The 15826-nt window shown below is 35.5% G+C and overlaps 1 protein-coding gene across 7 annotated transcripts in view; it reads left to right on the forward strand.

Annotated features, from left to right (window-relative positions):
- Nucleotides 1-15826, forward strand: part of ARID4B (AT-rich interaction domain 4B) — a 156901-nt gene that overhangs the window by 73651 nt on the left and 67424 nt on the right. For all 7 annotated transcript variants that reach the window (XR_006963703.1, XM_047088584.1, XM_047088580.1 and 4 more), the window contains exons 5-7: nucleotides 980-1070; nucleotides 3727-3806; nucleotides 9695-9786. Coding sequence is in view for 6 of the 7 variants with exons in the window: in XM_047088584.1 (XP_046944540.1) it covers nucleotides 980-1070; nucleotides 3727-3806; nucleotides 9695-9786 (263 nt within the window). In the remaining variant the exon portion in view is untranslated. The remainder of the gene's footprint in view (nucleotides 1-979; nucleotides 1071-3726; nucleotides 3807-9694; nucleotides 9787-15826) is intronic.

The following is a 15826-nucleotide window of genomic DNA, read 5'->3' on the forward strand; positions in this document are numbered from 1 at the left end:
TCACAGTTTTCTTTTTAATTTAAAAACCTCCATACTGTTTGCTATAGTGGCTGTACCAGTTTATTTTATATTCCCACCAACAGTGCACGAGGGTTCCGTTTTCTTTCCATGTCCTTGCCAACACTTGTTATTTGTTGTCTTTGATAACAGCCATTCTAACAGGTGTGAGATGATAACCTACAGTGGTTTTGATTTCATTTCCCTGATGATTACTGGTGTTGAGCATCTTTTTATGGACCTGTTGGCTATTTGCGTGTCATCTTTGGAAAAATGTCTATTTACATCCTCTGCCCGGTTTTTAATTGGACTGTTTGGTGTGGTTTTTTTTGTTTTGTTTTTGCTATTGAGCTATATGAGTTCTCTCTCTCTGTAAATTGGATATTAACCCCTTATCACATATATGATTTGCAAATATTTTGTCCCATTCAGTGGGTTGGCATTTCATTTTGTTGATGATTTCCTTTGCTGTGCAGAAGCTGTTTGATGTAGTGTTAAAGACCGTAAAAATGTAATTCTCAGCATTTTCTTGATCAGAATGGAAAATATTTAAAATGATTGTCATTAGTGGTACATTATAACTCTTAAGGAGATGCCAGAGCTTGCTCTTAACTGTTTCTCTCCTTCCCCAGCCTCTTTGAAAGAGGAGTGGTAATAGGAGGCAAGGGCAGTCAATTTCATAGATAATGGTTCTCAAAGTGTGGTCTGAGGACCTCTGGGGTCTCTCAAGACCCTTTCAGGGAGGTTGTTGTAAGGGCAACACTATTTTCACAACAGTATTTAGATATTATTTACTTTTTTACGAATTTACTTTTTTGACATTTTCACTGATGGCACAAAAACAGTGGTAGGTAAAACTGCTGGCACTTTAACACAAATCACTAGTTACTTTTATTCTTCACCACCACGCACTCAGTTAGAAAAAAAAAAGCCAGTTTTTGATTTGTTCATTTATCTTCTAAACGTTTTTCTAACTTTTTAGGTTGGAGCTATTGTGGAAGTGAAGAATCTTGATGGTGCATATCAGGAAGCTGTTATCAATAAGTTAACAGACGCAAGTTGGTACACTGTAGGTAAGGGAATAAATCTTTTAAAAATGTATTTTCAGAAGTAATACAAATAAAGCAAAATTTCCTTGATTTAGTTCCTTCCGTAATACTAAAGATATTATTACTGGTAATTTTTTAATCTTTCCAAGTCTTTAAAATGTTTATTTCATAAATATGTGCATAAAGTATAATTTGAAATTAGCGTATATATTATAAAGTTGAATTTGTAGCTTTTTTCACTTCAAAGTATATCGTTATATCTCTTCAAGAGATAGATCTCTTCAAGAGGTGTATCTTTTCAAGAGAAACTTTTTTTCTATCTTAACCATTTTTAAATGTATATTTCAGTAGTAAGTATATTCATGTTGTGCAACAGAGAAATTTCTTTTAATTATAGTAGTATGTTTCATAATATTTGATGTGCCATAAATTTTTTTTATTAAATTTGTTCTAACATTTATTTTTTGAGAGACAGAGTGTGAGCAGGGGAGGGGCAGAGACAGAGAGGGAGACACAGAATCCGAGGCAGGCTCCAGGCTCTGAGCTGTTAGCACAGAGCCCGATGTGGGGCTCGAGCCCACCAACCATGAGATCATAGATCATGCCTGAGCCGAAGTTGAACCCGATGAGCCACCCAGGCGTCCCTTCTTTTTTTTTTTTTTTAATTTTGTTTACTTTCAACTCATGATGTTGCCAGTTTTCTTGCTATTAAAATAAATGGTGGATTGAATGTCTCCTGAATACACGTTATTCCTGTTTTTCCCTAGTATGTGTATATATTGAGAAGTAGACACAGAGTGAAGTGAAATGAATGTACTTTTAAAATTTAGTAGGTAATGAAAACCACCTTCCTGGAAGACTGTTCATTTACCCTTCCATGGACAGTGTGTGAGTGCACTTCTTTTCCCAGCCCTTGTAAAATTTGATGTCGGTAATCTATAAAATTTTTGCCCATCTGGATACAAATCAGTATCTCAGTTTTGTTTTAATATGCCCCTCCCATGATTACTAGTGAGACTGAACATTTTTTCATATATTTATTGAAAGGAACATCATTTCATTTGTATTTTCTCTCTTTTGAATTGCATGTTATAGTGCCTTTCCAGTTTCCCCCTTTTCCTGTTGGGGTGGTTGTCTTTTTCTTATTTATAGGATATGAGATCTTTATATATTCTGAATATTATTATCCCTTGGTTCCTTTAGTTGCAAGTATTTTTCTCCTATTGCTTTACTTTTTTTCTCTGCTATCAATTTTCATAGTGTTAGTTTTCCTCTGATCACCTTTTCCTCTGTAGTTTTACTTGTTGAATCTTGTTTAAAAGGGCTTCCTTCCGTCAGTGTTAATAAATTTATTTTCCAGTGTATTCTTCAATTTATAGTTTTCTTTTTGGTTTGCAAATAGCTTTTTCTTTCTCCTGCAGTTCAGTTTTTTGAACATTTTGAAATGTCACACTTCCCCTACCTGCCAAATCAATAGCCAAATATCCTGGCATTATTTATTGAATGGGAATAATTCATAGTCTTTAATGACCTCATAGATGAAAATAGACACCTAGTTAAAATGTCTTTGATGATGTCAGAATTTCATGGAGCTTTGAAATAGTATAGATGAGTTTTGTTTATGTTTTTGTGGGATGAGAAAAAAACTTAGGGGAGATTTTAATTTGAGATGAGAAAATTGACTTTATGTAGGTTACAAGACTGAGCAATTCTGGGAAGTAAGTTTGGTGGTAATTACGTATGGTCGTCAGTCTCATAAATGTGCACCATTTAAAAAACATACTAAAAGTTATTTATCTAGTCTCACAAAGTCTCATTTAATATATAAGAACCAGTTTTGTCACTTAGGCAAAAAGTGCTGTTTCTAATAAAATCAAAGGTTAGTAACTTTATTTGAAATAGGGTTATTTTCCCCCCATAATTGGTGAGGAATGTCAGCATATGCTAAAATTATAAAATATATGTATATTTTGTGTATCTGTGAACTTACGGTAAATTCTCTGGGACATTTTAGTACTTTAAGTAGTTTTCAGTGGGGAGCAGATTTGTCACCCAAGGAACCTTTGGCAGTGTCTTTGGCAGGAAACATTTTTGGTTGTCACAACTGGGAAGCCACTAGTGGCATCTAGTGGCTAGAGGCCAGGGATGCTGCTAAGTAGCCTGTAGCTCAGAATAGCCTCTCATGACAAAGAATTAATCTGCCCCAAAATATCAGTAGTACTCAGGTTTAGAAACCCTGCTTTAAATAATAAAAACAATAATTTTTTTAGGCGCAGTCTGAATATACAAATTTGTACTCGTTCTGGTTTTTGTTCTTGTTTTTTGGATGTCTGTATTTACCAGCTGGAAAACTTGCCTTTCCTTTACAATATTGAGATGGGTTAATTAGCATTTAAATAGTTTCTTCCTAAAATGCTAGCTTCTTATTTTCATGTGGTGTTTTCTGGGTCAGGAAATGTGTTCATTTCAGCTATATTGTTTCTTTATCACTAGAAATTGGAAAAGATACTTTAGAATTTAACGTTGTCATTTAGTAAACCTAAAATGTGAACTAAATTTTTAAGTGTAATCTTCTTAAACAATCGTTCTGTGTGCCCTCAGAAAATTAAACGATAGTTTATATCATCTTGTTAACCTTTGAAAAAATCCTTCAGTAGTTTCCAATTTTACCTCCTCATAGTTTTTGATGATGGAGATGAGAAGACACTGAGACGGTCTTCCCTGTGCCTGAAGGGAGAGAGGCATTTTGCTGAAAGTGAAGTAAGTAATAATTTAATGAGTGACTGTATCTTAATACTTTGTATTAGGGAGAGCATATTTTTCTTTCTCAAGCAACTGACTCGTTAATCAGGAAAATTCATTAATACATCTTACCATTATCATGTAATCTGTGAATCCTGTTTGAGTACTAGGTGATACTTTTTTTTTTTTTTTGGTGTAAGAATATTTTAGCATTTGTCCACAAAGAAAATGCAATGAGCTTGCTTAACTATTATCTTTAGGTAACTTTTATGTAGACTCTAATTTGTAAATAATTGTAAAAAACAGACGTCTGATTTTTTTTTTTTAATGTTTATTTATTTTTGAGAGAGAGAAAGAAAGCGAGAGAGAGAAAGTGAGCAGGGGAGGGGCAGAGAGAGGGAGAAAATCCCAAGCAGCCTTGTCAGTGCACAGCCCGACATGGGGCTTGATTTCATGAACTGTGAGATCATGTCTTGAGCTGAAATCAAGAGTTGGATGCTTAACCAACTGAGCCACCCGAGTGCCCCATAAATGTCTGATTAATAATCCACTGGAACCCCATCATCATTAAAGGAGTAGAAACTATAAGCAACTCCTTACTACTACTAGCTGACATTCTTATAGCCTGTCCTCAAAGAGGCCTTGCCTGACTGACCTTTCTGAAATAGTGCCTTCCATTCCTCTTAATCTTTTTAGGTTGATTTAGTTTTCTTTATATAGCACGTGTCATTCTCTGACATCGGAATGTGTATATGTGCTTAGTTAATTGTTCATTGTCTGCCTTCCTCACTAGAATGTGTCACAAGGGCACGTTTTTTAATGTGTCTTCTTCACCACTTGTTCCCAGTTCCTAGAACAGTGCCTGGCATAGTGTAGGAACTGAAATAAGTCGTAGTTGGATGAATAAATGAAGTGCTTATATTTGCCAGGGACTTGGCTCACTGCTTTTTCTTTTTTTTTTTAATTTTTTTTTAATGTTTATTTATTTTTGAGACAGAGAGAGACAGAGCATGAACAGGGGAGGGTCAGAGAGAGAGAGGGAAACACAGAAACCGAAGCAGGCTCCAGGCTCTGAGCTGTCAGCACAGAGCCCGACGCAGGGCTCGAACTCACGGACCGTGAGATCATGACCTGAGATGAAGTCGGACGCTCAACCGACTGAGCCACCCAGGCGCCCCTGCTCACTGCTTTATGTACATCATCACATTAACAACGTTATGAAGTAGATAGCATTATTATCTGCAATTTACAGATGGTGAAACTGATGGTCAGAGCTGGTTCTCAAACCAGTATTTTCTAGTACCAAAGCCATGCTCTAGAATTGAAGGGTGTTAAGTTATTGAGAATGGAGGGAGGGTTCACAAAGTTCTGTAAATTACTAGCTTGTAATCCAGAATTTTAAAAAGGCATATGGTTGAAGTGTTCTATTTTCTAGTCTAGTCTATAAATACTAATTAATGCATAGTGTGATCAAACCATCATTTCCTTTTTTCTTGTCACTATTTAGAACAGTGTTTCTTTGGGATTATATTATTTTGTTTTGTTTGTTTGTTTTGAGAGAGAGAGGGAGGGAGGGGTAGAGAGAGAGAGAGAGGGAGAGAGAGAGAGAGAGAGAGAGAGAGAGAGAGAGAGAATATCCTAAACAGGCTCTGCACATCATCACAGAGCCTGACAGTTGGGCTCAATCTCATGAACCGTGAGATCATGGCCTGAGCCGAAATCAGGAGCCAGATGCTTAACCGACTGAGCCACCCAAGTTGCCCCTCTTTGGGAACTTATTAATATTATTTATTAAACTATTAGACTTTTTTTGTATTCTCTTATTTTGAAAATATTTTCTTCTCTTTTTAATAATTGAATTCTTATTCCAATTCCGAATTTGGGACAGGTTCTGTATATTACGATTCCAGCCTGTTTTTCCTATTGTACCATTTCTCTGTCCTTCCTTTTTCTTTTTTCTTTTTGTTTTGTTTCGTTTCTCTTTCTGTTTCAGTTTTCATTTCGTTTCTCTTTTCTTTCTCTTTCAATTTTTCTTTTTCTTTTTCTTTTCACTTTTAAGTACTCTCTCTACACCCATAGTGGCTGGAACTCACAACTCCAAGATTAATTAAGAGTTGTGTGTTCCACCAACTGAGCCACCCAGGTGCCTCATTTCTCCATTTCCCTGTCCTTCTGTCTTATAAGACTACTTGGTATTTTCAGAATTTGGTTTAAATTCATTTCTTGGTTTCTGCTGAGCACTGCTCCTCTTAATATTCCTCCATGATGTCTTCCATGACAAATTTCTAACCAAATTTGATCCCTTTATCGTTTGATCCTTCAGCGCTTCTCTTACTCTTATTTGATTTTTTTTTAATTACTTTTCTTATTTTCCCTGTGAGATTTTAAGCTGTTTGAGTTAATAGCCATGTTTTTGTCATTTTGATGGCTTTTCTTTTCCCAGTAGAGTTTTCTACACAAAAACCTTCAGGAAATATTTGTTGAATTAATTGTGAAGGTTCAAATACAGGAAATAAACTTTAGAATTTGCAGTGAATTTGGCTTCTTACACAGACTGATGAAGTAACAGAATTCTTTATAAGTTTATATAGTTTTGTTTTGGTTTTTTTTTAAGTTTTATTTATGTAAGTAATCTCTGCACCCAACCTGGGGCTTGAAATTATGACCGCAAGATCAAGAGTCTCACACTCTTCTGACCAAGCCAGCCAGGAACCCGAAGTTCATGTAATTCTTAGAAATAATTTCGTTTCCCTTAGAACGTGTGTACAGGTATAGTAGGTCGGTGAATATGGGGGCTTGAAGACTTGACTTTTCATCTGCTAAGTGAAGGCATGTGCCTTATTTTTTTTTAATTCAGAGAAATATCTAAAATATTTTGTTTTTGTCAGGAGAATTTTATAGTTCATAAGACAGTTATAGTGTAAAGGCTGAAGCAACATGAGCAAGTAGCTCAGTGTATCCTTCTTACCTTCTAGGAGGATCACTTTTACCATGTGTGTCCAAATGTGTTAGATTTCATATTTTGCTGGCGGGTACTTGGAATATTGGTGTACTGTCCCTTACCATTGTCCTAAGCCAGGTGCTATGTTCGGTACTAGAGACAAGCATAAGCCAAGTAGCCCTGGAATTTATCCTGAGAGTAATTTACCATCTGTTGGAGGAGAAAAAGCATTAATCAATCAGATATTTTAAAATTTTGAATGTATTGAGTTCTGTGGTAACATGGCCAGGAATGTATTTAATATGCCATCTATATATTCTTTCCCTTAATTTGTTATTTTTGATATTCTCAAAAAAGCATCTTTAATTTTTTGAAAGATTCCTCAGGGCATTGTTATTGGTAATAACTTTGGCCTTTGAGCAAAAAGCCATATCATACTGGCAGTATGGGGGCTCAGTAGTTCCATTAATAAGCTACATACTTAAACAAGATTTAAATTCGAGATTTCCATGATAGGAGATCACAATAGCACTTCAGTCCTCTGAATTCCAACACTAAAATCGCTGGTTCTACCATAACCACCTTAGTGAGGATGTTGCCCATTGCCTGAGTGTTTGGGCATTTCTGGAGGACATTCCTAATTTGAGTCTGTCATTCAGAAGTAGTTTCATCAGCTGGTATTCTCTGTGCATTTACTACATGCAGGTGAAAACTAAAGAAAAGTGAGATAAAATCTCAGCTCCATATTTCCTGCAGCCTGGTTAGGTAACGGATATAGGAATGTTTCCCCCAGGCCTGTGAAATTTTCTTTTAGCCTTCAATATAGCTGGGGGTCTCTGCTCATTACTTTTTAGGCTTAGACAAGACAGATTCTACCCTCACCTCAGTCTTTTCTGTCACTTGAATTAGACGTGCTTCTATTTCCCTGGACATGATTGGAGGCCAAGGACAGAGATACTGCTTCTTACTGTTCTAAGTATTACATAGGGAGGGAAATCAGAAATCCTGGGTATTTTCTTTCCTGTAACTAGTGACTAGCAGATGCTTGAAATAGAAATCACAGTACTGAATAGAAATCTTGGCTTTCAGGAGAGCAACTTCAGTTGTAGGGGAGTAAGGTGAGAAAGTGAACCCAGATTAATTTATTTTCTGTTTACCAAATATAGTGCTTTGAAATTTTTGCCCATGGGAAGCATAGTTAGGAATTAATGACAAGTGGCTTCTAAAGAGTTTTTATTTGGCAGATTATTGTATTTGGACCAACTTTGCCTCCAAATATTTTTTAAGTGCCCAATTTAAACAAACTAAATTTGTAGGATTAGGTTTTATGCCCTATAAACCTATCTTTTGAAGGAATTATTTTTCATGTTTTATGGATAGTACCTTTTACTGTTGTTGGACACCTAGTTATATGTATCTCAAATACATTTACTTAAGTTAAAACACCATAGATTACTAATATGCTTGCCCCTTTCACATTTTAGTTCATCATCGTTTTGACAAAATTACCTGTTTTAAAAATAAAAATTAAAAATTTCCTTTTGAATATTAACGTTAGTTTGTATTTAGCTGTCTGATCTTAAAAAAAAATCTAAGTTGGTGTATACCCTTTCATGTAACACCCTGGTTTATAACTTTGAGAACTCTCTATCCTAAGTACTTACTCACCCTTCTGTCCATCCTGACAGTTTTTCTGGGATCTTTAGTTCCCCTGGCATTCATGACATTCATTATCTGTAACAGCAGAGCGTCTACTGGAGTGATGAAAGGAATAGCACTTGTGTGAAAGATCTTAAAAATGCAGAGAAAGTAGGAATATTATCAAAACTGATACTCAGAATGAAGTTAGTTGGGATAGTGTCTTTAGATCAATACCTTAACTTTTTAGATACAGAAACCTTTTTAGGAAATGATGGCAAGAAAAATTTAAGAAGTACTGGATACTGAGAAATGAAAGGAATCATTCCAAAATCCCTTTTTTCTTCATTCTGCTTTTAATCAATAACCAGTTCCTCACCTGGAAATCGTTGTTTTAGAATGGGATGAGGGACAAAGGTTTGACATGAACTGTCAGTTGACAAGAAGAAATGTTTTCTTATTGATCACTGTCTTCATACCAAGCACTGTATTGGATGTTGCATATTAAAAAGGAAGGGGAAATTAAATGTAGAAAAGCTAAGTTTTACATTTCTTTTCTTTTCTTTTTTTTTTAAATGTTTATTTATTTTTGAGAGAGACAGACAATGCAAGTGGGTTAGGGGCAGAGAGAGAGGGAGACAGAATCCGAAGCAGGCTCCAGTCTCCGAGCTGTCAGCACAGAGCCTGATGCGAGGCTCAAACTCACGAGCTGTGAGATCATGACCTGAGCCAAAGTGGGTCGTTCAACTGACTGAGCCACCCAGGTGCCCCTACGTTTTCTTTTTTTTTTTTTTTTTAAAAGGTTTATTGTAGAAAATGTTTGCAAAGTAGTAACACAGTCTATCTAAAGCCGTTTTCCAAGCAATTGATGCGTTTTTGGGGATGATTTTGTTATTTATAAAAATTCTATATTATGGATTATGATTCCCTTTGAACAAAGAGAAATTTGAGTAGCAGTTGGTCCCAGTTTAGGTGTTAGGTCCTTACATGTAGGTTTTTATCTCTGAAATCTATTTTCTAGTGTCTGTTTTGTATTTTAATCATTCTTAGAAGTCTGTCAGCCTTCAAATAGATAACGAAACCATGTGGAAAGAAGAATAAATTTCTTTTCACTTTTTCTTTTTTGTTTTTTTCCAGCAGTGGGCTCATTCATCTTGATTCTAATATCTTTGAAATGACAGTTTCAATCTTTAGGAAAGTTGTATTTTAGTCTTCCTTGGGGGCAGTTTTTAATCTTAAAATCTAAGCATATTAAACTGATTTGGTTTAAAAAGGAAAAAGAACTTGCAACGTAATAACTGTGCTGGGTTTATGTTCTTACCCACAGACATTAGACCAGCTCCCACTCACCAACCCTGAACATTTTGGCACTCCAGTCATAGGAAAGAAAACAAATAGAGGAAGAAGATCTAATCATATGTAAGTCCATTTTCATAACTGTTAGTTGAACCTGAATTCATTTCTCCTTCTAGTATTGTTTTAATAGTTATTAATTTTAAATTGTAATTTGCAAAATGCTAACTGGATCTAATAGTAATTTCAGACTCCTTAGCACGGGTGTTTGAGATTCTCCGTGCTCAGCCAGCCTTAACAGGTGTATATCTGCCTGCCATTTCTCCCTACATGTATCTCGATGCTATGGTCGGTATTCGCTGAATACAGCCTTTGTTTTCCTGATATCATGCTTTTATTCATGCTCTTTTTTTCTTTCTCAGATGCCACCCTTTCATGTCATTGACTCACACATTCAGTCCTCCAACAGAAATGCTCCCACCTTTATGTGAACTTTTTGTGTCTCCCTGCTCTTTCCTTGAAAACAGATGTGTTTTCTTTCCTCTGAACCCTCTGAATTCTGTGCATTTATCTCATGTCAAAGGTAGTATTTCACCTGTTGTTGTTATTGTAGTATTTGTTTTCTCTTCCTAATAATCTCCTTGACAGAAACCATCACTTATTTTTATGTCTTGCAGTTGTGACATATATTCTACCTAACAAATTACTTTTAATGGGACGTGCTTAGGCTCCAAAGGCTCTACATTAAAAAGGATCACAGGATCAAAGGGGTCATCAGAGATAAAGAAACAATCTTCAAACAGTTGCCAAAAGAAAAATAATTTATTGCAAAGGACTGAGAAGCAGAATGGCATCAGACTTCTCCATATTAACACTAGATGCTGGTAGTCAGTAGAAGGCAGAATGGAGGAATTGAAGTCTCTATTAAAAAGGAGGACTTGATTACCTGATATAATGAAACACTGGGAGGAAATTAAAGATATCATCTTAACAAATAGAGAACAAATAGCGAAGGCATTAAGTAACTCCCCCTGGAAATTATCTAAGAAAGGAAAACTTAATATAGGATGGAGGGTGAGGAGGTGTCTTAAACATAAAAGTTGAGTCCTAGTAACAATAGGAAGTCAGCAGAATAATGTCTAAAATGTATAATACCAGTATAAGAATATTCTTTAGAGATAAGGCAGTAACTCTCAAAGAAATAACTAAAATAGTTAAAAACATAGTTGCCTCCACAGGAGCAGGAGGAGAAAATTGGAAGGGATGGGTTTTTAATTTACTCTGTTGGAGGTTGTTTCAAAAACAATTTTGAACATTTTACTTGGATAAAATTAACAAATTTTTAATGAGTCTAAGCCCAAATATTTTCAGAGTAGCTGTTAAAAATAAATAGTGAGTTGGATTATGAAATCTTTAGTGTAAGTGAATGCTTTCATTCAGTATTTTGAGTTAGGTATTAAATCTAATTGTGGCCGAGCTTTGGAGACAGGACTGGGGTAAGCACTGTGTCTCATGTTACTTTCAGCCTTACAGCAAACTCCTGAAGATAGGTATTGCTTTTACCCATACTAAAAACTGGGGAAATTGTCCTCATACACAATAAGTAATCCAAAGAACACAGGAAGGAAAGGACCAGGACTTGAACTCACCCATGTTCCATGGACCTTTACCCATTCATTGATTGACTCTTACTTAGATAGAGTAGTACTTCAGTTACTTTCCAAGTTAGTTTTAACATTAAATAAATAGTGTCTCATTGAGGGAGAAAATCGAAAGACTGATACTTGCATTGAAAAAATATTTGATAATAGTATTTTCCTACTGTACTTGTGATTCAGGCCATGCTTTTTTTTTTTTTTTCTTCTTCTTAACTCTGATACTTTAAGAAAATGTTTTTCTTAATTACTAAGTGAATAATTTCTCTCACTTGTGATTTAGCTTGCTGATGACTTGATTATTTTTAGGGTACTCAGGGCGTAACTATTATTTACTCTTGTGCATATGATGTTTAAAATTTGAAAAATTCTATCCAGGAAGAAAAATAAATGAAAAATGTATGATGGCATTATTCACATGAAAGAGTCCTTTTGTGATTATTTGATGTTACTGTGATCTAATAATGTTATCACTTTTTTCGAGGGCTGTTAACATTGCCATAAAATATTCACTGAAGCGCTTATAAGATAAATCTTTTGATGTCTGTTTGAAAATTAATGACTTCAATTGTATATTAAAAGTTTTTATCTACCATTGCTCATTAGTCTTCCCATAGTTTAGTAGTCAACTTCTAATTATGCGTCATGATGTCAGAACAGTGAGGTGGGGTGTATTTAATGTAAAATTATTTCATTAGTGAAGATTTCTACTTCTCCTCTAGCTTTTGAGAGTGGTAGTGTTGCCCAGTTGTTAAGAGTGTGAACTGTGGAGTCGGTGACCTGGGTGTGAATAACTGTTTCTGCCACTTCCTTGCTGTATAACCTTGGGCATTTTACTTAGTCTTTTCATGCCTCAATTTTCTCATCTGTAAAATTGAGATATTACCTATCTTTCAGAGTTATTGCAAAGATTAAATGACTTCTTAAAGTGTTTATATAGGAAGCACTATGTAAATACTAGATACATCATGAATTGAATGAAAAAATTTTCATGAACTATTGGTATGTAACATGAGTTCATTCATAAAATGTGTCTATATGTGAGTTTATAAAAATTCTGCTTACTTATTGTTTGTGTCTGATAGGTAGAACTGTTTTGGGGTATATTTGAATTATTTATTTTTTTTATATTGCTTTTTAATTTTTTAATTTATTTTTGAGAGAGAAAGAGACAGAGCATGAGCAGGGGAGGGGCAGAGAAAGACAGAAACGTAGAATCCGAAGCAGGCTCTGGGCTCCATGCCTTCCGCACAGAGCCCGACGCAGGGCTCGAATTTGTGAACCACAAGTTCTTTACCTGAGCTGAAGTGAGCTGCTTAACTGACTGAGCCACCCAGTCACCCCTATATTTGAATTTTTTGAAACGACATTTCTATATTATATTATATTATATTATATTATATTATATTATATTATATTATATATATTGCAGGAAAACTGTTTTTGTATCTATCAAAAATTCTTTTTAAACTTTGAAAAAGATGGCATCTAATATTTAGACATGTTTTACCTTTCTTCAACTGTGATCTAGACGTATAAAAATAAATTTAAAGACCGTTTATAGAATATCACCTAGAGTGATCTACAAAAGTGACCCAAAATTATGATGTATTAAAAAATCTATTAGCTGAGGTCTCCCTTTCTTGAAGATGAGACTAAAGCACGCAGTTGTCACTGAGCAAGTTGATCTTTGCTTTTTAAAGACTCCAGCAAATATCTAAGTAAGTGATTTTCCTGTTGTGAATAATGAAAGATTTGTTGTTGGGATTATATTACGTATGTGCAATGTATGGCAGACCGAAGGCTGAGAATTAACTTGTAGGGAATGACGCCCTGCTCATCCGTCACCTTGTTTGGCTTGCTGTCCCTTCCCGCTCGCTATTGTGGTCATTCTCATGGCCAAGGCACGTAATGTTCTTGTTTATTGGCACCTTATGCCGTAGTATGTAGGCGCTACAGGCAAGTACCACAGTTGGAAATTCCCTTCTTCTTAATTATACTTCCTCAAAGTTCTTTCTCCCCTTTCTGAGTGATTTTCTACAACAGAGTCTTGGACTCGGACCTTAAGGTCATTTATCTGACCTTCATTTCTGCTCTCATTACTCAACTAAAAAAGTCTTCATTTTTGGTTCCCTGATTGTCATTTAAAATGTAATTTTGTACAGGGGCACCTGGGTGGCTCAGTCGGTGAAGCATCCGACTTCAGCTCAGGTCATGATCTCACCGTCTGTGAGTTCAAGCCCCACATCGGGCTCTGTGCTGACAGCTCGGAACCTGGAGCCTGTTTCAGATTCTGTGTCTTCCTCTTTCTCTCTCCTCTCCTGCTCATGCTCTGTCTCTCTCTTCTCAAAAATAAATAAACGTTAAAAAAATTTTTTTTAATAAAAATAAAAAATAAATAAAATGTAATTTTGTACAAAGATCAATGAAGTTATCTCTTCCCAGGATTCCCCAGACTCCATTGTTGCATAGTATACCACTACCTTTATTTTCTTTTAACAACTGTTAATCCACATACCAGTAAATCAGCCTCCAGCTCTTCCAAAATTGATGATTTTTGACACCTTCCTTCAGATGAATTTTATGTATCTTCTACCTTTAGTTAATTCTAATGTATTCAAGTATTTTCTTAAGATTATTAAGATTATTCTCTAGTTTTTTAAAGCAAGTTGAAATTTTCCCTTAATTTAGCCATTGTATACAGGTATTTTGTTTGATTCTGCCTAAACAGTAGAATGCCTGAAATTATAGACAAATCGGTGTATCCTCACCTCCTCAAAGTGTTTTCCAGTAATGAGGCAAAAGTATATATGTAGCTGCTACAGTAGGAAATCAGTCTGCTTGCCATTTTTTTTTTCCTGTTCAGAACAAGAATAAAGCATAATAAGGCCCATAATGATTCTTGATAGCAATTATTTATGGGCACAGATTTTACTCACTGACAGTGCTAAAGTTTACCCAATAAACTAGTGATTTGTAACTGACATTTACAGGTCTGCAGATCTTTAAAAAAATTTTTTTATTGCGATGCATTTAACATATCACAATTCACCCTTTAAAAGTGTACAGGGTGCCTTGTTTTTTAGTGTATTCACAGACTGTGCAACCAGTACCACTGTCGAATTCTGGAAGACTTTTTAATTATTTGCTGTTTTATTTTGATATGACAATTTGATTCTAGTTTCCTTCTTGATAAAACTTAGGGGAAAACAGCTTTTTAATTTAGTGTGCGAAATTTGAAACTGAGTTACTTGCCTGAAATAATAAGGAGCATTGAAGTCAGAATTACATTTCCAAATTGAGCCTCTGAAGTTCCTAGCTGAGTTTTCTGCTTGTGTTTCATCATTTGCTGTTCTTTGGCACATGTCTTGTCTTAAGTTCTTCTTACTTGATTCACAATTAATGGTAAAAATTAATTTATAATTGTAATTCTTACAGTTAATTGTGATCAGCTTTAAGTAATTAGCTGTTGGTCTGTGCTTGTAAACATTTCTGTGTAATTAGCTTTGTTTCCAGTGGCATCATCAGATGTTATTTCACAAAGACAGTACAGTATTTTATTCTGGCTTAAGTAAACAAATACTTTCTTACTACCAAAGAAGCAGCAATGTCAGAGGGGAATAAAAACCAAGCAGGTTCTCTGCTTGCTCTGTATTTGCTCCCTTAAAATACTTGATGCTCATTTATTTTTGTTCCATCAGTTCATTGAGTGCTTGTCTTGTGTAAATTATTTCCTGACCAAACTCCTGTAAGAGGAGAAGTTAAAGGGTCCTAGGTGTATATAATGGTGTGGTTTACACTGGTTGTGTACGTTATGCCACTTGTTTACATTTTGTGATTTCAGGAGAAATAAAATTAGATATACCATAGTAGAGAGAAAGAAATCTATTCAGTTCCATTTATTTAGTCAGCAAATATGTATTGAATATCTATGCTTGTGCCAAGCACTGTTCAGGTACTTGGAATATATCAGTGAATAAACAGGCATTGATAAGATGTCTGCCCTGAGGCTTATATTCTCTCATACGGGGGAGATGGGTCAGAAAGAGAAAACGTAAGAACGAATTAAGCAGATTATATAGCATGATAGATTTTTCAGTGCTGTGGGAAAACAATAAAAGGAGAGATTGGGATGGGCAGATTCTAAATTTGAATGGGACAGTCAGGGTAACCTCATTATTAAGATGACATTTGAACAGAGACTTAGAAGAGTTGAGTGTTTCCAAATGTCTGGGGAATAGAGCATTCCAGGCTCTGTTTGACTGCAAAGGGGGAGTAGGAAAATGAGGTGCTAGTAACTGGTGGAGAAAGTGAGGTCAGGGGATTTTTCTTTTTAAAATGTTTGTTAATTTATTTATTGTTGAGAGAGAGAGAGAGAGAGAGAGAGAGAGCAAGCACAAGTGGGGGAGGGACAAAGAGAGGGGGAGACAATCCCAAGCAGGCTCCAGACTCTGAGCTCCGAGATGTTAGTGCAGAGCCCAGCTGGGGACTCAGACCCACGAGCTGTGAGA

The sequence above is a fragment of the Lynx rufus genome, unplaced genomic scaffold (genome assembly GCF_022079265.1).
Source record: "Lynx rufus isolate CCGP_SWC_20201006 ecotype Redwood Valley unplaced genomic scaffold, mLynRuf1.p SCAF_25, whole genome shotgun sequence".
In the NCBI taxonomy this organism is placed as follows: Eukaryota; Metazoa; Chordata; class Mammalia; order Carnivora; family Felidae; genus Lynx; species Lynx rufus.